Source organism: Dromaius novaehollandiae, chromosome 7 (assembly GCF_036370855.1).
Source record: "Dromaius novaehollandiae isolate bDroNov1 chromosome 7, bDroNov1.hap1, whole genome shotgun sequence".
NCBI lineage: Eukaryota > Metazoa > Chordata > Aves > Casuariiformes > Dromaiidae > Dromaius > Dromaius novaehollandiae.
In genome coordinates this window covers 16,474,464-16,500,189 of record NC_088104.1, presented here as the reverse complement: position 1 = coordinate 16,500,189, position 25,726 = coordinate 16,474,464, and the positions used below count along the sequence as shown (strand labels likewise).

General features: G+C 41.5%; 1 protein-coding gene and 1 long non-coding RNA gene across 2 annotated transcripts in view; one reads left to right on the top strand and one right to left on the bottom strand.

Annotated features, from left to right (window-relative positions):
• The window catches only part of GYPC (glycophorin C (Gerbich blood group)), a 40,123-nt gene extending 15,011 nt beyond the window's left edge, over nt 1-25,112 (bottom strand). Inside the window, exon 1 of the mRNA XM_026118440.2 lies at nt 24,680-25,112. Within this exon, the coding sequence (XP_025974225.1) occupies nt 24,680-24,713 (34 nt within the window). The 5' untranslated portion in view covers nt 24,714-25,112. The remainder of the gene's footprint in view (nt 1-24,679) is intronic.
• Nucleotides 15,307-23,984, top strand: LOC112994231 (uncharacterized). Its single transcript, XR_003261889.2, has 3 exons — nt 15,307-15,438; nt 18,927-19,059; nt 23,555-23,984. It is a non-coding gene; the product is annotated as an uncharacterized LOC112994231 (long non-coding RNA).
• Nucleotides 25,113-25,726: the final 614 nt, after the last annotated feature.

The window sequence follows — 25,726 nt, the reverse complement described above, 5'->3', positions numbered from 1 at the left end:
AAATGAAAACTGAGGTTTTGGCCTAATTTTATGACTCTAGGAAACACGCTTTTAAGGAAAATGCAAAGTATTATGAGAATCTTCATAAAGCTGCAAGACTTATCCGTGATCTACTTTAGAAGCACAACCATATTAAGACATCCAAGTTCATGAACCATTCAACTTATATGCTGATGGGAAGGGGCATGTTCATTTTTGGGATATGTAGGTAGTCTCTCCCACCCAGCATAGAAAGCACAGATTTATGTTCCTGCTGTTTCTGGAAAACAATAACTCAATTTGCTTCTGAGGCTACTGTCAGTGAGACAGGATAAATTTACAGAAAGGCTGAAGCTTGACCTCCTAATTTTCCAGGCATTATTTTCACCTGGTAATTGAGTTTCCAGCACAAATTCAGTGCTTGCACCCTTTGCAGTTTTGCAGTGGACACTATAATTCGCAATGTAAGTACCTACATGTTTGCTTATTATGGATTTGCCTATGGAAAAGATATGAAAGGAAAGCTGTACCTTCCAAGGGGTCACCATCTGGAACATTTGATGAGGAACACATGAAAATCATCCTACAAGATAGATCTAACCTATTTGTCTGAACTACCAGATCTCTGCTGTGGACATCTATGGGGAGAACCTGATGGGATAATATAGACCTTACCTCAAGACTTCTCAGTGTATCTCTCTCATTTCTTAAGATAAAGCCCCAAACTAAAGTTGGAAAAGTGTTTACTGATAAGCAGTGTCGAATATAGAAATAAAAGACTGAGCTTACAGCTTATATAGTCCTCAATCTCTTGCAGTTGTGGACGATACTGCTGTTTTGGAGTGGGTGAGTCAAGCTGAGTGAGCATACAGATAACTATGTGTGATAAGCAGCTTTGACTACATAATTTGCAAGCCACTCAACACCAGTCAGGCAGTGCTGCTCCTGCTCCTGCCTTCCAGGATACTCCTACCCACAAGTTTGCACTTTCATTCATAGCAACCTAAGCTAACCCTTACCATGATGCTCCATTGCCGCCTGCTTGTGGTTAGGATCTCAGAAGCCTTGGCTGCTAAATTAAACTCAAGTGTGTCTCTAAGTGCTTTCTTGGGCAACCCATTTTCTCTCTTCATATGTCTGTTCATTGCATAAGTGCTGGAAATTTGTGGATTATCCATCTGCATGATGAGCTGAGCTCCTTAGAAGAGTCCTTTCCTTATTATGGCTTTCCTAAGCATGCAAACTAGGAAACATACTGCAAGGTTTCATCTTTAATCAGCTCACCTAACCACCTTATGAAAAACAATGCCGCTGGTGGCAGTTCTCCAGGTGAGGAACTACCCAACTTGAGTTAGGTGTCCACCAACACTCTCTGCTGAGCCACGACAAATACTGACTACGTTATTGCAGCAAGTGGTGTGTAAGCAGTCCTCAGGCTGAAATGTGTCCTTAGAATGCATCTATTGCATGTTTTACTACCATGTATCTGTGGGCCTCCTGTGGACATGGGACATATTCAAACTGAATTACATCCAGTTCATAATTCAGGCCAGATGCAAATGCAATTCAGAGAGGGAGTGTGTCTTTTTATTTATTTTGCTTTCACACATTCATAGGCTTGAAAGAGAGTTTTAAGTGTAACTTGAAGACTAATGATATACACTTCACTTAGCAATACTTCCAAAAAGTCTAGTAGATTATTGTCTATTTTTTTGGCTGTATCAATTGACCTAATACAAGCTATTTTACAAACTTGGCTTTATTTAATAATGTCTTAATTTTAAAAGAAGACTCCCTCTTGATGTAAAGGATTTGAATAGGGTTTCAAAAACATTCATCATTGATCTAATTGCTTCTGCTGAAGACAATAGTAAGGTATTTGACTGAGTTCAGTGCAACACTATAGATTTCTGAAAATATTGAGAAATATTCGGAGTCCTTTAGGAAGTTTATGCCCTTGTTAAAACCCCTTACTATAGTTTGTACATTTTTAATTTTTTTAATATTATATATACACTTTAATAAAATTATATATAATTATAATATATTATAATTGTTCCTTTCCCAGGGGCTCTCTTTGTTCTTTATATGCTTTTCTGCAGTCAGAAATTCAACATTCCTCTTCACTCCTAAAGCAGGTCTTAATGTGTCCCTGTTGCTGACACTGATGCAAGACTTTTCTTACCACATATTTAGTACTGAAGGACTAATGAAGTCTCAACATCTCCATTGTTTATGCAACTGTGGTATGTCCTGCTTGCCCTTTCGTTTATGTTTGTGCCTTGCCAACACATCGTATTCATGAGAAAATCGTTAATCTATTAACCTTAGCATACTGATTTAATTTACAAGCTATAGTTAGAACTGATTCACTGCAGCTGCATGTGTAAAAATGAGTTGAACAAACTTGAAAACTTCATGTTAAAAATATGTTAATTGTTCAAGCTGCTCTCTGGCCAGTGGTAGTGTATCTGCTGCATTGCACTGAGGCCTTTCTGGAGTTAAAAAAAAGTCATAATCTATTTTAATATTTGGCAGTAAGTGGTAGTGCCCCACCACAGCTGGCATCTCTTATCTTGAAGGGTCATCAGCCTGAACCCATCAATCTGACACATTCTGCTGAAAACCCATCACTATCTCCCATTAGATACTGAAACACATCAAGGTTGCTCTTCCAAAATTAAGGGACAGTTTCTCATCTGTCAATCTGGACAAGAGACAGAATAATTTGGCTTCCATTTATATACTAAATTATCATAATGACAATAATGGCAGGATACAGCACCTAACCACACGATCTTTTGGGTAAGTAAATGGCCTGTACTCCAAATGTAAGGTAAATCATGTAAGTTAAAAATATCTACAAAATTAAAATACACTGGGCCCAATCCTCTTGCTGTGCTAGCTAGCAAATACTTTGTCATTAATTCTGAGAAGACAAAATCCTCTCTGATGCAATTAAAATAAAGGTCTATGGAAGAGTTTTGACACTTCTGTAATATAATAAGGATAACGGGGCATTATCAAATTAGTTTAATTAGATCAGGGTTGCCACATAATTTCAGCAATTTACTTTTCATTCTGGTTCATGCTGTCAGACTCTTACCCCTTTTGGACCGTTCTGGAATGTTATAAAAGAAATAAGACAAAATAAAATTTGCCAACATTTCAGGGAGTAATGACATCATCTACATGGCTTCTCTTTCTTTTGTGAAGCTGAAATGCACTTGGTTCTTCATGAATATCAGAGATTGAGAGATATGCTAAAAGTCAGTTTCCCCCAAAATAATGATATGCAGCTCCAAGGGGAAGAAAGGGGAAAATGTTCATGAAATTTGGGAAATTATTTTAGGTGAAAACTACTAAGGATTTTTTAAAACTGCACAGATATTCTGCATTTTGAAATAAAAATTTCAACCGGCATAAATTATAAAAGACAAGACTTTGTTTTAAAGGGTTATATAACCCAAACAAAAACATTTGAGTTAAATCAAACATTTCTGTTTATCCCCCAAAAGAATGCACCCCCCCATTCCTCTTTCAATTTGAACCAAATATTCTTTTTTTTCCACTTGCATTTACTAGAGACACACATCAAAATAATTTAGCTCTTTAGTTTAGGTTGGCTGCATGCGAACCACCGATTCTGATGGCAATTAAACAATGTGCATCCTGTAAGAACATTAAAATGGCACTCTCTCCTTAGAAATACCGCGTATGCTATAACCTTAAAGTGCCCATACAGCAAAGTACTTGAGACAGCATTAACTCTAGGCAGGCATGTCCCCTGCAGTGAAACATATTTAATGATGTGGCACATGTATGTGAATATGTACACTAAAAAATTAACAGAGAAATTCAGACGGGGCTCTCTGCTGCTTACAATACTGGGAAGGATGAGAAGATTTCAGGCCAGATATAAGAAGCCCAGAGCAGTGGAGAAGCTGTGAAAGTAGCTGCCTCCAATGGCACTGGACCTCCTTCATGAGCGGGCAATGAAGCTCAAAAAAGGATGCTATGGAAAACCTGTCTTTAGAGATGGAATGTAGGAAGCCACCAAGGTCCACCCAGTGGTTGTCTGGTTGCCCATGTATTGTGGTAGGGTTTTCCTGTGTGCTCCTATGGGAAAGCTGCTTGAGGTCTGCAGAGCAAACACTACCTTCTTACCACGCAGAGGGTGTGTAAGACATGTGGAACTGGAAGAGGGTCTAATCTCTTTCAAAAAATGCTGCACGTGGCAACCTGCTAGTTGCACCCTGTTTTGTCTGCCTGATGTTTAAACTCATATCTGTGCAAAGAGAGTTTCTGACATTTCCATGGAGATATGTTAATGTAACCAGGCCATCATTTACATCTTTTCCCACTGTCAAAGTCGGCTCACACTCCAAATGTACAACATCTTGCTGGGGAAGATAAATTGACCTGTTATTGCTTCATTAAGGCAGGAGTGACAAATGGGGTATGAATCAATCCAGAAGGTACAGTCCATCATCAGGCAGTCTTCCTGCATATGTCCTTTCTCCTCCCACCTTTTCCCTCTTCATCAGAAACAGAGCATTCCTTTTGAAGCCTTTTTAATATGGAGGGTTTTGAAAGAAATACTAAATACCCAGAAAATCTGCCAAATAATTTCTACCTGACTTTCCTCCAAAGGCAACAATTTGAACCTCTTGTTATTCTTGCTGAGTCTTGCTGAGTCAAATCAGGATCAAAACAGACATTTGCGTATTCATGGAGATCAAAGCAATCCACGGAATGGAAGAGTCACTGACTTAATTGATTAACCACTGCAAATGTTGCAAATGATCATAGGTAATCAAAGTAGCTGACTACAGAAGTAGAAAAAGCCCATCTGACAATCTGTAACAGTACTTACTTAACTTGTAAAATTCTTGAGAAACAATCCATGAAAAAGCATACCTAAGTGACCTAAACTTCACATGTGAGAAACATAAGGATAAAAATTTGAGCCAGAACCTTTCAGTGGAAAGTCAGAGGCCAAGACGTCTTAGACGACATGTGGTGTATTGATAACTCCTTCCCAAACCATGTCTAAAGGGTTACATGCTCTAGCGAGATAATTTAACTGTTTAACTGCTTGTAGTTATTTAACATGTTCTTTCAGTTTGTACCTAACAGTCCACAACAGACCACACCATCAGAAGATAAGATGATCTCTGCATTTTTTAATGTTGCTGTGCTTGATTTTATAACGTAACAGCTTCTTAACATTCGGATTTTAGTTTTTGTTTGAAATACACCCCTTTCTGGATGTGGCATGATTCAAGACAAACACTGGTTAAAATTAGTTCCTCTGACTAAGACAGATTGAATTGTTTGTTAATATCTCAAATATTCCCATCAAATACATTTGACAGCATTTTTAGGCTGATTTTCTATAGGAAGTGTAGGTGTTCCTGCTGTGTGCCTGACTGTCTATCCTTCTAACCTTTATAAGTTTTGACTCCATTATTCAGCTCCAACTGTGTTTAAAGGCAGAACAGTCAAAGATAAGCACTTTGCCTCAATTTTCATGGAAACTGTAGCCTGAAGAGAAAAGGGAGACCAGATTAGTTCAGCAGTGAAGAAAAGGCAGCAAGAACTCAGCAATTATATGCTGTGTTCAGCAGCAGCCAGATCTCCAGTCACCATGTGCTTTCCAGTTGTCATGCACATAGATCCAGAGGAGCTGCAGCAACGCACTGTTCCTTGCCCAGTGGAGCTGCTGTGCGAGGGAGCCGGTGTTTGTTGGTGGCAAGATTTACAGACATAAGTCCAAAAGAGTGTTTCATTGGTTCTGTTGCTCGCAGACAATTTGTTTTAATGAACATTGCCATGCAAGGAAAGAAACATGGCAGTTTTTTTTATTAAAGCTGAAAAATGTCTGTTTATAGTTCTGAGATGGAAAGGCTTGACCTTGTGCTTAAATTATAGGTGATGCAACCTAGAAATCCCCTGGAACCTAGTGAAAGCAAGTAGTTATGTACAAGGATATTTTCCTGACAGTTTGAAGAATTTAGTGCCCGGCTGCTCTCCTTAGAAAATTGTAACAACTTTTTTAACATAGGCAGGTTTCTTCCTTTTTCTCTTTTCCCCAACAGTGACATTTAGCAAAGCAGTCCTACAGATGATAACTCTTGGAAACAGGAGCTTTCTCTTCTCCATCCCCTTCCTTATTTGATAGGAACTGTACCCAGCTACACCCAGCTCATATATCGGTGCTTGCCTAAGGCCCTGTCTACTAAGCATTGCAAGTGGAAATGTCAGGATGTTTAGCATATGCTCTTTAGGGACACAGAGTTCTGTCCCGGAGCACTGATGAGGTTAATATTGTTAATGGAGATATCTATAGTGGAAGCAATCTTCCAAATGTTTTAAATATCAAGCATATTAAACAAAGAAAATAAGACGCATTGAAACACATTAGAAACTTCCAAGGCAAACAATAGCTTAGAGTAACAACATTTCTTATTTTCCAAGAATTTCTTATTTTCTGCAATAAATATGTGATTTCTTTTATATATCTTCTCCATTTAAAAATACAGAACAGAGCTTGCTTTATCATCTGAAAAGCATTCACATATCACTCCAAGCTGTCTGAATTGAGTTGAGTAATTTTAGCAAAACTTCTTTACCATCTGTCATTCATCTGAACAATTCTCGTCAGATTGTGCAATAATTGCTAAAGAAAAAAAAGTCTTGCTTGTCTGTTATTTTTGGACAGTTGTCTGGCATTATTTGATAAATAGCATATTGAACACATTAACAAAGCTGAACATAAAAATGGCATTGATGCCCTATACTGAATGTTTTTTAGTGAGGTACTTTTATTGTTATGAGATTCATTAATAAGTCATTAGTAATACTACTCTCTCATAATGAAAAGTGAACAGTACCATGTTGTTGGGGAGCTAACAACCAGCTTGGTGAGATGTCTGACCACTAGAAAGGAACCTAAGTGATCTACACTGCCTCTGCAGATGCTTCAGAGAGGACACCCTTATGTGAAAGGAGATCCATTCACCTCCATGAAGGTGTGATGGATCTTGGGGAAAGGGCTGGGAATTTCTTTTCCCATCAACCAGACAGTAAACCTAGACTAGCTTAGATTAAAGGCCTAGGCTTTAGGAGTCTATAATTCAGAAAAATGAACACCAGCCATAACTGTTGGCATTATCCAACCATCCTCTTTCAAAGACTGTGCTGAGGGCTTACCCTTTCTAAAAGGTAGTCAGAGCCTTTTCACAGAGATCAACATGCACTCATCAGTAGGGCTAGATCTCTCCAGCAGGTGCTAAAACTGTTTTACTTCTCTGCATTTGGTCTATGAAGTTACAGTCATGTTCACGGAAACAGCAATCTTATCTTGCCAAAATTAGATACTAGTATATTCCTAACTAGAAAAGAACTCCCCTTAGTTTATTCTCTTAATAATGAGTCCTTTTTGTGCTACCGCTCACATGCATATTTGCAGGTCTTGTACACTGGGGTGAACCAGTGGATACATATGCACTGCAGTGAAGAACAATGAACTAATTGTTTAAGACTAGTATCCTTAAGGATTTGTGTCCTTTGTCATTTAGCAACCCCAATCTACCTATGCAACAATAACCCCAGCTTGGATCAACAGTCCATGATACCTGAGCTTTACATGATGCTCCAAGCATTGTGGCTATTCTAGAGCTTGGCATGTGTGCAATGCTGCTGCCAGACAGGAGAGGCTCCAGGTGCCCTTCCTTGAATGCCTCTGCATCCAGATACTCACTTTCACACAACCTGCAGGACCACAATCACCTCTGAGGCTTCTGCTTCTCTTTCAGATTTGGCTGACATCGGTCAGTGGATCCAAAAGTTATTGATGGGAACTGACAGATGGATGAACAGATGATGAAGCAGGCATATAGACACAAGGAATGTATAAGCCTCATTTCATTAGAAAACTGGTCTGAAAACAGAAGGAGCAGTGGGTGGAAATACTTAGATAATATTCATATTTTGGTCACTAATTAAAAATGCCAGTGTTGGGGACCATATCAAAACACGTAGAGCATGTCTTTAGTGGTTTAAACAGCAAAACAAAAGCCAAAAGGACATTGTTGAGATATTTTTTGCTCCTTTTTGGTCAAAATGCTACATTTTAATAGTTTGGACTATATTTTAAACCTTTAAAGCCAGATTCAGCTTGGACAGCCCTGGCAACTTCAACGGAGGATTAATCTGTGTCATTAAGCAAAGAAATATGGTCTAATACTTTTCAATAGCAACAAACGCTTGCTCAGGCACTTCTCTGATCAGCATATTTTTGGCTTACTGTATTTAAAGCCTTTAGGTTGCTTCTTTCCTAAATGCATGAAACATACATGCAGGAAAGCTGAGAGTGAATCGTTGTGATTTGACCTGGCTGCCACATCACAGCTGAAAAGGGAAGTCTTGTTCCCAGCCCTTTTCCACTTAAGCTGATCCAGTAGAAAACCAGCCCATCAAAAAAAAAGGGGGGGGGGGAGGATATTTATTTATTGGCAGACTGATCCAAGTCACCATATGGTTTCACTGTTGGTCGACCAGTTAATGGGAAGGGAGCTGGCAAGGTGCAAACAGAGAGGGCAAAAAGCAGGAATGCTCTTTCTGGAGGGGATGGAGTGTATTATAAATCTGCACCCAGAATAAACAGGTTTCCACAAAGAGAAACGTAAGGGGGAAAACAGCTGCATAATTCCTCACTAGGTCTCTCTGAACAGAATGGAAAACTATAGCTTTTCATATCCAACTGACTCCTTTGAAATACAGAGGCTCCAGAAGGCCAGGGCAAAAGTTGAGAGCATGGTATTCTCTGCAGAAGCATATACATTGTAATGCACTAAGAAGAGCTTTCTCTCAGCTGTCTAAATAGGGACCCTAGGGCAGAGCTGTTACTCTGCGCCTCCCTCCCTGCTTGGAGGACTGTTGCTCTTCCACAGCTGAATCCGCCGTAATCATGCTCTGCAGCTGAATAGCTGCAATAATCATTGCTGTCCGATTTATACTAATATCAAAGCAGAGCATCGTTCCAACAAAGTGAACTAGCAAGGGGTATACATGCAAGGTGGGATTTGTAAAAGCACTCTTTGTTGCTGCTTCTTTTCCCTTTGAAGTCGGTGGCAAATCTCCCACGGATTCCAAGTACACAGTTGGGCCAGTGGTGAAAGCTTTCAAATTCCCGCTTTTACGAATACTAGAAACAGGACAGAACCAAGGATTCATTTTCAAGATCATCAGATACAGCCTCTGTCTGCCCTCTCTGTCTTAGCACTTCTCAGATTAATTCACCAGTTGATGCTGCCTAACAGGACCGCAAAAATCTGCCTTCTCAAACAGTCATGAAAGAGCTTGCATATTTCTCAAAGCCCTTTCATAACATTCGCAAACTATTTACCACTGCCTGCAAAGAAGTCAGCTTTGGAACAGTATCATGAGGTCAAGTTATCCCACTGAAACACCTATTAGAAAAAAGAGAACAAGGGAAAAAAAAAGAACAAACCAACTGCACCAGCACAGCCCTGGAAAATATGAAGTCATAAGCAGAGTTCAGCCAGCGCAGACTCCTGTTAAACCTTGTTTAAGAGCCAAGTTCCACCCTGAGATATGTGTGAACCGCAGTTTATTTCAGAGGGAGCTGGGCTGTACTTCATGTTAGGGCAAGGTTCGGACACAAGTATGTGTCTGTTACAAGTCAGAGAGGAGTAAAGCCCACATCCCTTTTACATTTTTTGGTTCCCTCTGCGTAGAAAGAACAGAAACCTGAAGGAAGTGGATAAAATAGCCTGTTCTTTCACAGGGCTTCTCTGTCAACTTAAATTCCCTCCTCCATCAGACCTCAATGCCTGTGTTTCTAAATCCACTAAACTACTTTCATGATATTCAGTAGCCTTTCCCTGTCCCCCAACACCACCCCATGAGAGTTAAGCACACAGACAGACGCTAATAAGGTTTTTCTTTCTAGTTTCTTTGCTCTTGGGAGTCCCTTTATGAGAGAGTTAGCAAGAACCGGGGATATGTGCATGCTTTGTAAAGCAAGGGACATATGCAATAATCTGGCCTTACTGCCCTGAAGCCTTCCACCAAACATTTTTTGGTGACAGGTAGGAGCTCCACTGAATGACGAAGGAAGAAGGAGTGGCAGAGATTTTCCCCATTCTTCTCACCCCCTCGCGTTCCCAGACAGGGGCTAGGCAGGATGGCAACCCTTGTGCTCTGCTGAAGTGCATGGATTGCTTCAGGCGACAGCCGTTTGCGTTGCTGGGGCTGGCTACTGCTGCGCAGCTGGCTGTAAGACAGGATGAGCAGATAAAGTAATGGCTACAATTCTGTATGGCTCCTGGAGGCACTGTGGTTACCTGAGGGAACAAGGCAGAGGGATTCCTTTGCTCCCTGACACAAGCTCCCTGTCACAGGCTGTTCGCTCTCGAGGCTGAATTTCTTCAATTTTAAGTTAAAAAAAATCATTCAAGAGAAGGGCAGAGGGGGAAATAAGGCTCAGTCCCACCAAGTATTGAGTTGGGATGTGAGCAGGAGCTTAACTTATATCATATAAGGAATTCTGGTAAATGCAAAGGACTTTATATCTGAAGGAACCCCTTAGGCACTAACTACTACTAAAATACTAACTCTGGCTCAAGTAGTTCCTGTGCCTCAAATTCCCAGATGCTTGCCCTGTGCTTCTCCTCTCCCTTAGGCATCTACTTCTGGCTCTAATGTTGAAGATGGACCTATGGCTCCATGCTTATGTTCTAACACCACTTCCATGGGTAGAGCTGAACAAATATTTAAGTCCTGGTCAGGTAAGAATGCCCAGGACCATCAGGATCAAACCTGCCTTGGAAAGCGCTTTTCACAGATATTGTAGCAGACCTGAAGAAGTGGCAGTGTCCCTGAGAAAGAGAGTCTCTTTTCCTCAATGCTGGTGTGACCTAACAGTCAGCTGGTGAGGGCCAAGACAAATACAAGTGCAGGTCTGGTAATGCCACAGCATGGCTTGATGGGGAATGGCAGTGAAACAAAGGAGCTGGACAGGAAAAATAGATGTCAAATCACATTAGGTAGAAGACAGATTGGAAACAACCCAGAAAGGATGAGGAATGTGAAAGAGAGGGAATTCTTTTCCCTGATTTCCTGAGGTCTGTAGTGAGGCTGAGTAGAGGCTGAGGGACCTATTGTTTCTCCCCTTGTTGCCTTAAGATAGCGGGTGATTCCATCTCTCACAGGCCGCAGGCCCCAAAGGGAGTCGATCCAGCAAGACCTTTGAGGGCTGCATGATGTTGTATCAAGGATGAAGTCATTTGCTCCTTTGGAAGGCATCTCCACAGCCCAGACAGACCAGCGCCAACCTACGTACAGAAAGAGGATGTGGATAAGCTGCCCTCCCTGTCTTTCACTGTGGATGCTTTGGAGAGCTGTATTCATCCTGATTCTTTTGAGATATTCTGCTTGGTACCAGGAAGAGACCTCAGACACAGCCAAGCGGAGCACCTGGGCAAGGGGCTGGGGGGGCAGCTGGACACAACAGAGAGATGGGGACATCCAGTCAGGGACAAGAGGATACGCAGACAGCCTTCCCTCTCATCCCTGTTCTGCAAGGCACCCCAGCATGTATAATCATCTGTGATTGCGGAACTGTTATGTCCCATGGCAACTATTGCAGCCCTGAGGCCTCCTACATCTCTTGTTAGAGGAACTGATCAAAAGCCTTTCCTTCAACAGCAGTGGGATGAATGCTGTGGGTGCTCAGAGAGATGATGCACCCTTGGCCACAGCTGGAGTGCCATGGCTCTGTGCCTGTCATGGGACTAATTTTGCATCCCTCTTTGTATCTCTCCCCAAAAGGATTATGCTCTGTGAGGAAGAGAAGATGTGTATGTCCTCTTAAGAATACAGATGCTTGTACCTACAGACAGCAAGCTGTTAACTTAACATGCCAAATAATGGCAAATGAAACCAATTGTTAAGCTGGACACCAGCATTCATCAGTACCTGCTCAGCAGACTTCCATCGGCCACCCACAAGCCCTGTTCCTGGCTGTTTGCTGCTGAGCATAGCATGTGTTAGATCTGCTGTCACTTCTGGTGAAATGCCCTCTGCTTTGGAAGACCTAGATTAGAATTTATTATAATAAATCTGTGCTGAGGTGCACTTCTTAAAAATCAAGTGGGTTGAGTGCGAGATGCAGTGTGTACTGAAGGGACTCTGCACTTAGCAAATATATTCCTCTAAACCTCAAGAAGTTATGCATCTAAGCTGATCTTTCCACAGCTGTGTGATCTGGGAAGTTATTTTTCCACTCAAGCACGTGAAAAGATACTCAAAGCTCTGCAGCAGCTTTGAGCAACTTAGCACTGATGCACAGGCACCTGATCCAAAGCTCACTGACATGACACCTACGCTGGTGCCTCTTGTGGTATCCGTGAATTTCTTGGGTGGGTGGCTGATGCTTTGCTCACCCTGTCAGGTTTACACCACTCACCACATCTGAGGTTGGGAAGGTTTCTCATCCCATCTCCCTGCTTCCCTCCAAGTCTCAGTAGCAGGATCTATTTGAATTTATGCTAGTCTTTAGTATGAGTTACAGTCTTCTTTCTATGATCACCTTATCATTTTTATGAAAGAAATTCCTTGCTGTTGCAGGACATGGGGGCATTACAGACAGCCTTGATCTCTCTTGCTTTCTTCCAGTGGCACACAGTTGCTTCTGCTACTTTTGTTTTCTTGTGCTAAAAGTGTTGGAGGTAGGGAAGGCAAAGAGAGAAGGGAGGCCAGCGTATTGTCGATAACAGCACTTTCTTCTAGCAAACGGACACTGGCTCGCAGCATGTGAAGACAAAACCTGAGCTTTGGCTACTGTTAATGATGCACCCACGACAACGTAGTTTCATTTCTTGATCACACAGCAGACATCTTCAAAGTAGACAAATGGGATGAGAAAAGATGTCACAGCAGTGAGGTCTCAGCCTCTGCTGAATCTGGGAGTTTCTCCTTTCCCATTTCATTGCTACAAGTTCTTATTCCCTAAGGTCTCATGGCCTTGAAGGGTATCCCTAAATATGATTGCCTCCTCTTTATGCTTTGCTGTTCCAGTTTCCAAGTTTTATCTGATGAGGAAAATATGTCCTTCTCCTCTGCAATGAATAACAGAGGTGATTTTAATTACAGGACATGTACTCCTCCCTCCCAGTTATTGCTGCAATTTTGTATCTGACAAAAATAGGTACCCAGTCCTTCAAAAGGCAGCAGCTCGCATTTCCCCTGTGTGCCTTTACAATTGGTCACCTCCAGCAGCTGCTGGCCTCTGCAAGGTCCCAGGGCTCAGCTGCACCACATTTGAAAAGAAGGGAGACCTACTCAGTGATGCAGTACACAGATCACTTAAAAACGGCACAGTGGAAGCAGGAATGTGGAATTCATGCTCCCATCTGCTTTGCTACTGGCCTCTGGAGAAAACAGGACACAGGATGCACTTCCCGCCTAGAGAGCACTCTTAACAACCCGGGACAGAAGGCATGACCTTTTCCTTAAAGGAAATGGAAGTCATGAAGAGGAGTAGGGGGAAAATGTCCACCGCCTTAGGCTGCATTTTATCTTAAAAGCAGTGTCATGCAGTGGTACTTCCTCTTGCTTTCTCACCCAGTGTTTAAAGCTGTTGTTTACTTTCTTAGGAAAGACACTTTTAAAATGAGCAGCTTCATGTATCTCTACCACCCTGTTCTTGCTCCAGTCAGTCAGTCACCTTCTGACGCAAGTCAGATGTTATTGAAACGAAAGGTTTCATTCATCCCAAGCAAAGGCAATCAGCAGAGGTAACCCAAGAGGAGAAGGACTTGGCTCATGCTGTTTCCAGCTCACAACCAGTTATGTCCTCACGATGCAGAGATTAAGCATCTCACAAGGAGCGTAGGAGGCGGAAGAGGAGTCTTTGTCTGAGATTCACAGATTTTAATGGATTCCAGAAGGGGAAATCTTTTACCAAGGAGTGATAGCAAAGTTCAGGAGAAATGCAAAAGCATTTATCTCCGTAGTCGCATTCCTGCCTGCCAAAGGTAGGAGGGGTGATTTACTCCTCCTTAGTACATGGAGTCCCTTACGGATCATTAATCCACAGGGAAAATAAGCTCAGGAGCCACAGACATCTTTTCTTAATGTGAAAGCACCTTGAATATGCTGGAAGTACTCTTCTTCGGGAGCATACAGAATCAGTTTATCTTTGTTTGCTCCCCTTCTTCCTCTCTTCCCCCCTGCCTTCAGTGCTGGCTCCCACAAGAGCTCTAGTTACCACTGATAAATCATTTCACCTTCATTAAAATCTGTGCTGGTAGAAGATGAGCCTGCCTCAAGATAAATCAAGGCATTGGAAATAGACTAATATTAAAAAGTGAAGATCTGCAAGCAGCAAATTCTGATCCAAAGTCCAATGAAATCAATACGAGTAAGCTCAGATTTCAGGGTACAATTATCTCAATGCCATTGGTTTCGGCAATGCAATGATAACTTGTGAGTAAGGTTGTGAGAATCTCTGCACAAACCTGAAGGAGACAGAAACAGACAAATATTTATTTACATGCCAGGCCCTCAGGTGATGAAATTGTATGTTTTCAGCAAGAGCTGCTCAGAGAACATGTACCAAAAGTTACAGCAGGAAACAGGGCACATGTGGTGGACACCTCTTCTTATTATCTTCTCATTTCTTGACAGGTAAGAAAAAGAAAAATGGGTCATCCAGTTTTTTATACATGCACTGGTCAAAATGGGACTTCTGAAATATCATTAAGAACTTGTACAAGTAAAGGAAATCTCCCAAGAACTCCTCACTCTATACCCAGGTTTACGAGGTTCCACATAAGTCTGGTAAAGCCACATCCTCATTGCTGAAAATGACTTACAAGATATGAAATGTGGCTTAGAAAAAAATCTGAAGCTGAGTGGTTTCCTTGGGTTTTATGTTCCCTTATGTGAGTGTGTGCATGTGTGCACAGCATCCCTTATTTTTGCTTTTTGTCACACATTGTGTCACAGAGCTAGGTTTTGGCAAGTTGAAAAGTGTGAAGATTAGAACAATCATGTTTCCATGTATTACCACCTGCTACTTCATTTCTTCCATGGTGCTTAAGTGTTCAGACACGTGGCTTTGAAACATGCTACCTTTAATGCACTTAAAAACTCCGCTGGATATCCAGTCTGCTTTGTTCTCCACAGTCTAGAGACTATCTCATAGAATACAAATGAGTATGTTTAGGGGAAAAATATTTTCAAGGAGAAAACCCTAAAATGCTTCCAGCTCAATATGCTCTGCCAGATGATGTCATACTGAAGGTTGTTTTTACATTTTATCTTTATACTTCAGGAGGCCTCAGTCTCTATCTAGAATGAGCAACTTGATGAGGTAACTTGTGAAGATGAAAGTGGTCAGTGCTGCCTATGATGAGCACCGAACTGGTAAGCAACTTTTTGGTGATTTTTGTTTAGAGAGGAGATAGAAGAAGAGATGATTTCTGTCCTGAAGAATTTACAGAATAATCACAGCAAAACAAAAAAGATACATTTCTACAATGGAGAAGATTGGATTTTGTCGAGAGGGAATGGGAAGGATGGCAGTGGAAGAATGGTGAGAGCATGTAATTAATGAGGGGGAAGGAGAGATTCAGTGGAGAGCTCAAAACACAGAAAGATAGAGTGAGCCCAGGCTATGAGCAAACCAGCTCCCTTCAGGGCAAGCCTATCTGTGCCATCTCTCACTACAGGAAGTCACCATAGATCACTGGCTTTGTGGTTATGGCTTGGGGTACAGGGTCAGGAGACTTTTATCTCATGGTGTGTCTATATCATTGAAAGCCCACTTTCTTAAAGGGTGAAATAACTTCAAATTCTCCCATTCACTCCACTGTTCTTCATTACTGGGGCAGGGATAGGACGAGTAATGGGAGAAAGCAACTCAGTGCTCAGAGCACAGTGAGTGATTATGAAAAGGAAAGTGAAAAACATGACTTCCTCTTTTCCCAAAGCAAAGGGGAAATTGGAAGGGAAGTATGGCTCTGAATGAAAGTTTTTTTTCCCTCGGTCTGCTCTGCTCAACTCCTTATGCAGGTTTTCCTGTAAAGTTCCTGTGCATCCTCCCTGTTACCACCAAGGGCTGAATTACTACTAGGAACTGATAGACCAGGCTTGGTTTGTTTTTTAAAATAAAAAAATCCTGATGAGTTCACTGAAGGGAAAATTGGCTTTGTGTGCAACAGAGATTCCAAAAAAGCAAACTCCACTGACGTAACTAAGGAAATTCAAGGGAGATGGACAATAATAAACTCTCCTAATCATGGGATCCAGAATGTAAAAAAAGTGTCTCAGGTTGTAAATAAAAATTCCTATGTGATGACAGGAAAGATCTGGAGAGGGGGAGGTGGTGTTTCACAGCAGTCTGCAAAGATGAGAAACCAATGGAGAACAGAACAGGGATGGAGACGGAAGAGGGGGCAACTCCCAGAGGAAACACAGCTCCAACCTAGAGGCTGACAAGGGAAGATTTATGTCTTCCTAGCCTCTGGTTACAGCTTCTTTTCCTTCCCACTGCCAGGACTTGTGGAATGACCTTGAAAGAAGGGAGGAAATGGCATTCAACAACTGGGACCTGCCCGTCTTTCCTTTGCTGAGATATGAGCACTTATCTGCAGGCTGAGAAAGGGACAGGCATGAAGGAATAAGAGCTGCAGAGGATATCTGTTAGCTGAGCTGACCAGACAACCTGAGAGGGCAGGTGTGCCAAAGGAATAACGATCAGAGACTAGTCCACTCTGTGACAGCATCTTTGCATCAGGGATACATCAAGAAATTCATGCTCAATGGCACTTGAATGAGCTATCTTCTAGTTAGAAGAAAAACTCTGCTAGCTAGTGAGCTCTAGTTTGTAAAGTGCCTCCTTAATGCCTCAGGAAGTAACAGAAACCCTTGAAAATGTTTAGATTTCATTAGAAATTGCTAAATTTCTAAGCCTAATAGATGTGAAGAAAACCTTGAAAGTGGAATTCAATGATATACACATACAGACCCCAGAAGATAGAAATAAAACATAAAAATCTAGAATGTATCATTTCAAAGCTGCTTCAGTATTTTCAAAAAATTACACATGATGCCTGAATTCTTGGATGACATAACTTTCATGCTAACACTTCACAATTCACTAGAAATATTTTTTCTCTACTTATTCATACACATACCTTTTTAATCACCTGTTACAAAGCAATTCGTGGGCTATTTGCTTTAAATGAGGAGTATTTGCTTTAGCTGAAGTTGGTCACAAGGGGCTGCATTTTCATCCCATCTTAAATGACTGAAATTTTTGAAATATCCAATTAGCAGATGAGGAATCTCTCATTTTCATGTAAATAAGGATGCTTCTTCAGAGAAAACAAACTTACTTGTGTTGGGTAAAGAAAATAAATCTTGCTTACATAGAAGGATCCTATAGTAACAATTCTGCGAAAGCTGCTCCAATATAAATTCTTTTTTCCAATATCTCTTTGAGGGGGACATAGAACTACAGAATAAAACTGAACTCATTTTTCAGTGAGTATTCCACTTCCAAAGTAGGGTAGTTATTTTGTAAAGAAGCTCCTTTTATTTTGGCATGAGCATGTTAAAACGATCAGTTTTTCTAGAAAACTGTCCAGGAAGGAGTATTCTGAAGAGATACACCTGTCAAATTCTCCCAGCACAACAAGGCTCCTGAAGGAACACACTCCTGACTCAAACACCTGTCTGCCTGAGGTTTAAACCTGCACCATTCACACCCCCAAGAACAGTAGAGACTTGGCCTTTTCTAACCCATGGTTCTCCCCTTTTAAATAGCTTGGTCCATACGGAACATGTATTTCCTCCTCATCTCTTAAATCATTTTCATTGCTTTTCTCTGAATCTTTGCCTACTGGGACGTGGGTCCTATAATAGTGTCCAAGATGGATTAAGACGCTGTTGTGATGGCTAAATTAAAAACAGGGAGTGATTCAGTGTCTATACCATCTGGAGCTGCCAGGCCCTGGCCCTAACTACAGTCAGTGGAGAGAAACCTGAATTTGGTGTCTGCAAGAGATAGTTTGAAGATAGGCCCTCTAGCTGACGTTTTACTGTATCATATAAAAAGGATATTTTGTAATATTTTCCAGCTCTTTATATATAGCCCAAGCTATCTTCTCACTTTCTTTCTTGTTACTGAATTTATGCCTCTGCTAAGCCTTCAAAAACTTGGTCATTTTGTGCTATTTTTGAAGGCATCCATAATATAAAAGCGGAAAGATGAGTTTATGGGTATTGGTCTCTGAACAGAGATGCAGTCAGGGTAATAACATTCTCCACCAACAGAAGTCTTAGTAGTGAAGAAGTATAAGCATAGTGAAAAGGGATGTGTGTGTACATATATACCTGTGTGTATATATGTATCCATATAGATATACTCTCTATATATGCATATTATATTTATAAGTAATCAAATCTATCTGGTAGGTTTGCTGTTACAAAAACTCCCTCTGTTTGCAAATCTAAACACCCACACATATGTATAGACTTTGTGTCTGATTCCGCATTGCTATGAGGTTGTCGCATATGCTCCTCATAATGTGAACTGCCTCAGAAAACAAGACATTTTAAACATGCAGTCCCTGGTAAAACAGTCATTTATCACTCACGATGACATGCAGCTGTCTCAGGGTATGTTCAAAAGCCCCCCTGCAACTTAGTGATAAAAAGCTTAACTCCATTTCAGGGCTTATCTGAAGAAGAAAGAGGTATGCCCTGATGAAATAACTGTGTTTATTTTTTTCTCCTAAAATTAAAAAAAAAAAGAGGGAGAGAGAAGGGAAAAAATCACTTTAAAACTTAAATGCAGCAGAACAAGTTTAACCCGTTGAGATTTTAAGTGAAGTTTTCTGCTTCATCAGGAAGAACCCTGTGGTGAAACATATGTCAGAAGAGAAGAAGGTATGAGAAGCTGGCCTCCTCTGCAGATGAGAAGATTAATTAAGAGGAAAATCGCTTAGCCAGATGTCTCATTGGTGAAACTACACGTGCAAGGTACATAGGCAGTAAGAGATCAGCATAGCATAGATAGTGCGCTTGATTTCCATGCCAACATTGGAGAGAGAGGAATCTGAAGTGAATTAGATCATGCTGACTCTTGGAGAAACTGAGGAGTACAGATCTTATTTCAGCTAGGAATTATGAGCTGCTTGCCTGTTGTTATTATGTTCCAGTATCGTTACTGCATGTAGTTGAGTTATGGGTTAGAAATAAATTATCCAGAAGAGACAGTTCTTTTTTCTTTTCCTGTTCATAAATTGTTGGCAAACCAAACCTGATTTTTCCAAGTGCCACTTTTATTCATTCGCCAAGTAGTTTTTCAGAACGCTTAGCAGTTGGTGGATTTTTCATGAGCTCATTACTGAGCTCAACACTGTCAAATTCATTTGACTTAGGAACTTAAGTCTTTCAAAAGTGAGTAGAACACAGTCAGTCTGCTGTCCAAATACCTGCCCAACTAAGGTGCTTATGTATTCTTACTGCTGCAGCATCTGTACGTCTCTCAATTTTTCATGCATTTCCTGTCACAACTCAGATACAAAGCAAAAAATCTAAACCAAGATCCTACTCGTGCCAAACACCATACTTAAAAGTTTGCTGATCTTTCTGTGAGAAACAAGTAAGCCAGCTGCTAAATGACTTCTGAGCTACATTTTTACAAAGCATACATTAAAAAATTAAAGAGTGGGAGGCAATGAGCCATTGTCTCACTGGATCTACTGGAATCAATACTAATTCCTGCCTCCTGGCTTATATAAGCAACTTCCTATAGCCAAAAGCTGTCTCTCCAGCTGGGGCCCCGGAAATCAGTCATTTCTCTCCTACCTGTAATCTGTCCTCTCTATGTAGTCTATTAGCCTTTTGAAGAAAGGGTATCTGTACAGCACCTAGCACAATCAGATCCCTACGTTGGCTTGAATTTCTCTATGCTCTAGGAATACTAATCCCTCACTAACAATAGAGACAGGCACTCCACAGAGCAGACACACAAACAGACTTTCATTAGAGAATGCAGTCCCGAAAGCCTGTTTTTCAAAAGGCTTTGCTGATTGGACTCAGTCATTTGAACAGTGATGGATACACGGTATATTCCACAAGAGCCTAGAAAGAAAGGTGCAGCAGCAGCAGCAATGAGATGCAGGCACTGAACAATTCAGTAATACTAGTAGGCTTAAGCATGTAACCAGCTATAACCTGAATCTTTAACATCTGCTATGTAAATTGTTTGCTTTTTTGGGAGAAGCAGTCCCTGGAAATGCTGAGAACAGTGTATTTTAAAAAAGCAGACTCCTATTTGGACAGACACTCTGCCCTCTCCCCCTAGCTTAGCAGTTAGCCAAAATTTCTGCTGCTAATTACTGAAATTTCAGGTGTATTCTTAGCCTTTCAATTTGCAAACTTTCACATCCACATCGCAGGCAATCAGGGTGTCTGGGAGAAGCCCCTGGGGTAAAAAGCTGAATTTTCCAATTCATATGCACAGTGGTGGAAGATATATATACAAGCCAAGGTATTCAGTTTACATAAATGCTTGTGAGACATATTTAAAGCTTTCTGTGCTAAAAATGAGAGGTTATTAAAATCCACAGAATTCCTCACTTATAAATGCTCACAGACTTCACAGTGAAGACCAACATTTGCATAATCAGTAGCCCCCATTTTTGTTTATTAGTTACTGTCACGGACAAGCGCTTCCATTGATTAAAGGCAGTAAAATGAAATCTATTTCCAAGGGAGCGAATAATATGGTTAAAAGTCTGTGGGGATCATTTGTGGCTTTTCACAGGCTTTGAGTGAATGGTAGTGGTATCGCTCCAGGAACATGCAAAGGACATGCAATATATCTTGTTACAAATGAAAGATAGGGCTAAGCCTGCTCTCAGAACCAGACTCTTGCCATTCACAGCTATAGGTCATTTCGCCCTCATGCAGGACCACCTTTTCCAAGCTCTCAACCTGTCTGCAAGGGACAGCCCACACCTACTTTGCTCATTTTGGCAGAAGTCCTAGCTGTCGTTCCTGCAGGCTGGAGAAGCTGGGCAGCGGTGGCATTGAGACCTGCTGCCCCTGGGCACAGGCAGTGTGGGAGCTTTGCTCTCCCTCAGCAGCACAGTGCAGGGGCTTTGCTCCTGGGCTGCTGCTGAGCTACAGCTAGCAATGCAGAGGGAAACCATGCAGGTCACAAGGCTTACTTTGCTCCACTGTATTCTTGTCCCTCCTTCTCTCTTTGCAGCTGAGACATGGCCTGAGATTCATTCTGGCCTCCTGTCCTCTTTTTAGTCCAATTCCTCTATGCAGCACAAGACTACACTGCTTCCTTATCAACCCAGAAGGAAGACTGTATCTGCCACTAGGTGACGGGGAATAGCAGGGTCTAGAAACTGCTCTTCTCATCCCCGAATTCCTTTGACAGCTGGCACATAGAGCACAAGAGGCCCCAGATAAAATGGTCCCAGCATGCCTCATAAAGATTAATTCCTGTGGGGTGCAGAGCACCTTCTCCAAAAGGATGAACACCTTTGACCCCCAAAGATGGCTTTGCATAGCTCAGTGCATCCCCAGACTGAACCTTTGCTCTGGTGATGTTTATTTGGGTGTGTTATTCACCTCACTTGAGCTGTCCCATTGCCTTGGAACTGGGTTCTGAAATGACTCAGAAACCAAGACCACCACAATCAAAAAGTAAGGGGGCAAAAACTGCCATCCAAATACAGTCTGTCAGATTTGCGGAATTCCTCAGATTTTTTAATAATACAGGTAGCTACTGCCTGTGCATCCTGGCAGATAGGAGCGGAATAACACCAGCACGAGATGCATTTAAAAGTAGCACTCCGGGAAGTTCCCATTCCTGCAATGAGGATAGGTCCCTTTTGTATCATCATCATAATAATAATACAAAGTGAAAGTGGAGGGTTATTCACAACACAATATTGTACTGAATCCCAGCCAGTGAAACAGAAGCCCAAATTCCATTTTTGGCTTTGGTAGCAGACTTCTTACTTAGGTAGTCCCTTTTATTCCAGCCACATACAAATGTCCAGTAACAATGAATGATGGAATAAATATACCACACACGGCCTGACACAGGCAGGCTGAATTACTGACTAGCCTGCCTCTGTTCTGAGTATATTGAGAGCCCATTGACTGAGACAGGATATCTGAGCTGGGCATGGAAACTGTCTGAGGTTAGGTGGTGTAGCACCCCCATAGAGGCAGAATACATTTGCAGAGTTCACAGATGTGAACACTTCAAATCTGAAATGGTAGTCTTTCTACTCTGCTCTCACCTGAATTGTCAGGATCATACTGTATTTATAGAATGAATAAAAATCCCTTATCAGCTGTGAGTGAATACAAGAAGATAAGCAAAGAACATGAGCAATTAGGTAACTTAACACTGTTCTGTTTACATCAGTAGGCAGCTGCTCTGTGGTCTCACCCGCAGGTACCCAGCAAAGAATTAATAAGTTCAATATAGTCAAAGGCTTTGCTGACACTTCATGCATTTTCACACCCATTTCAAAGATTTTCACTATGGTTATGAACAAATTTGTCTTCCCAAACACTCTCCTTCTCTGCCAAACATCTGCTGTCCATGCTGTGCAGTGCCTGTCAATACACTGATCTTTCAGTATCTTCTAACTCACCAAAACTGCTGGAATTTTACAACAAAAATGAGACTTTTCCCAAAACCCTACCCCCCCAAAACCTTTACCATTACAAAAACAATGCATCAAATCTGCATTATATAGGCATACAGTACTATCAAACTTGCCTTAAATTAATTTTTTTTCTTGATCTGTAAATATGATGTGTGATTTAAAAAACAAAGAGATGCAGACTGAAAAAAGATACAGGAACATCCTGTCTGAAACAGTAAGGGAAATTATGACGGCAAGCAGAGAATAGATAGTGACTTTACTTCAATCAGAATTCTAGCTAGACTGCAAACCACTTATTTTTACTGGCAATCATATGCTCTTGAAATGGTTCAAGCTCAAAATTCCTGCCCAGATTTTGGAAATTATAAGAAAGCTTGACTCATCAGCTGTTCTGCATTCTGAACGAAGACAAAAACTACAGTGATATTCTCCCATGAGAAGTAACACTTCACCTAGATACACCTCAGGGCCTTCTTTAGGGTTGTCTGACAACCTGAGTCTATCTGAGAGGTGTAATATACTCAGGACTATTGAGCCAGACCTGAACTCTTCAGCTGGCCAAACCTGTCACTAAAGGATGCAAGCCCAGATCTTGCTAATATTGCCCAATGAGCAAAATGTACCCCGATGAGTCTCTACCACCCTCCTGCACACACATTTTCAGAGGACCAATGGCAGTAATTTACACATCTAAACCCAAAGTCTCAGAATCCTGAACTACCCTGGATGTTTCTTTTCTGCTAATAATAGAAAACAAGCTTTAATCTGTTAAACTGCTGAATAAAACAAAACAAAATAAGAGATAAAGCTAGCATCTAATCCTTCAGGTTTATTTGAACTTGCAAAAAAGACCGAAGGGAAAATAGAAATTGCTGGCAAGAATTGCAGAGATCTTGTTCACTGTACCATTTCTGCTGGATCAGCCTGCCTCATTCACAGCTTGGAAGACATCGTCAGTGTCAACATCCATACAGACCAAATATTCTTACAGCAATCATTGGATCAAACCCTGAACCGCAGGCAGCTCCCAGCAATCCTGCCTGTACTTTCTGCCTTCATTACTGATACCATGGTATGATAAATAATTCTGCTATTGGCAGTTTGTTTACTAAAACTACTGCCTTTGAATTAAAACAGGAAAAATTATATACCCAAGTCTTATAATAGATATGGAGCCACATCCTGCTACTGCAGCACTGAAAACCCAGAGTTTTTCCATTGACTTTTCTCAGTTTATCGAATCAGAATCCATTCCCTTCTCCCCTACCCCCCCCCCCCCATCTTTTTATGACTATACCAAAATGAATGCTACTGTGGCACAGCAAAGTGTCTGTGATCACTTGAACTGTTCAGGCCAAATTCTCTCTTCCCAAATTTATCGAAATACGCAGTTACGCCAACAGAGGACTTGCCCTCCTCTATCCTCTCTTGCTGAGAAACTAATTTGCTTGTCCTTAAGCCCATGTTTCTAAATTTCCAGGAGCAGAAACGTATTGTGACTTTAAATATAGACTGTCAGTTTGTGGCTTGCATCTCGTATTACACACAGACAGCTTGAGACTCTAAACACAAGCTGGGCAGCACCATTAATAACTTAGAAAAGAGGCAGTAAGCTTTTGAAACGCTCTATATTTTCATTCCTGAAGGCAGGGGGGAGGGAAAAACATTTAAATGAAAATTCTTCTAAGCCAGGATTTAGGCAGAAATGTTACCGACTTTGCTCTGTTCCAGAGTTTGCACAGTCTGTTTCAGTTCTGCACACACGCGCGCACACACACAGAAGAATAAAAGAGGAAAACAGTTTCATCATAACTGTTTTTCTTTAGGATAGGTCTCAATCCTTTTTTTCTTTTTTCCCCCACCACACACGAAACGCATTAGACAATCTTTTGCTTAAGCGACAGCCTTGTAAATCCACTTTTACTGTAAGGGGGGGGGGTAAGGGTACTCACGTGGTAGAGATGTCGCATTGTTTTGGTAACTCATAATTTACGCCTTTGAAAAATGCCTTGTGTTGACAGTCTCTCTTCCCTGCTCAGAAGGGACGGCGGGATTGAACAGAACAGCTGGAAGAGCACGGGAAAATGCTGCTCTTGTTCAGACTCTCCTTGCTGGGCTCCTGACCCCTTTACAACTGGAAAAGGAAACAGCACATGTGTCACTCTCTTTTGCCTGTGCAGCTCACATGAGCGGGGAGGGGCACCCATTTGCAGATAGCACTAACTGTATTCAAGTTTTGCGAGTTGGACGTATTCCACCCCTTTGCTTTTATTAGCCAGCAACCAGTGGAAAGAAAATACTCTTTTCACTCTTAGCCAAATCCAGACGCACCTCTTAGATTCGCCTCCCAAGCCAGGGCTCAGGACTGTTGATATTACTTCTTTTCAGTGCAAAACTCAACGCTGAATAAGTCCCTTCCAAAAATGCCTGGCATCAGCAAAGAATGGATGAGCTGAAAAGTAGCGCTTTCAGTTTTCACTGACTAGAAGCATCTGCACGGTCAGTCTAACCGATTCTGTCCTTTAATGGGTGTAAACTGAGAATGACATTTACTGGGTCAGAGCAGTTATGCCAGCGTATAGCACGAAGCTGAACAGCATTTGGAGAAAGGAAGCACTTGTGGCTGAGGCACTGGCTGAAGTGCAGGTAACTGCAGTCCTGGCTCCCACACAGGCTTCCTGTGGTATCTTGGGCAAGGCATTTAATCTTTTTCTACCTCAGCTTGCCATCTGCAAAATAAAGATGATACAACTTCTTTCCTCCTAGCCTTGGTATTTTTTTTTTTTTAATCTGCAAGCAGGCATTGTTTATAGATAGGATATATTTATCTGGAGCTCAGCATGGGATAATTTATTCATGTTCTTGGGAAAGCTTTCCAGCGTGGACCGGGCTCCCAGCTCCGTTTGCACTGCTGTCGGTTGCTGTTTAATGTTACCCTGCCACGAGCAGAGCGTAGCTGGAAGCGCGCCCACACGGTCTCGCTGCGGTTGCCATGCGTT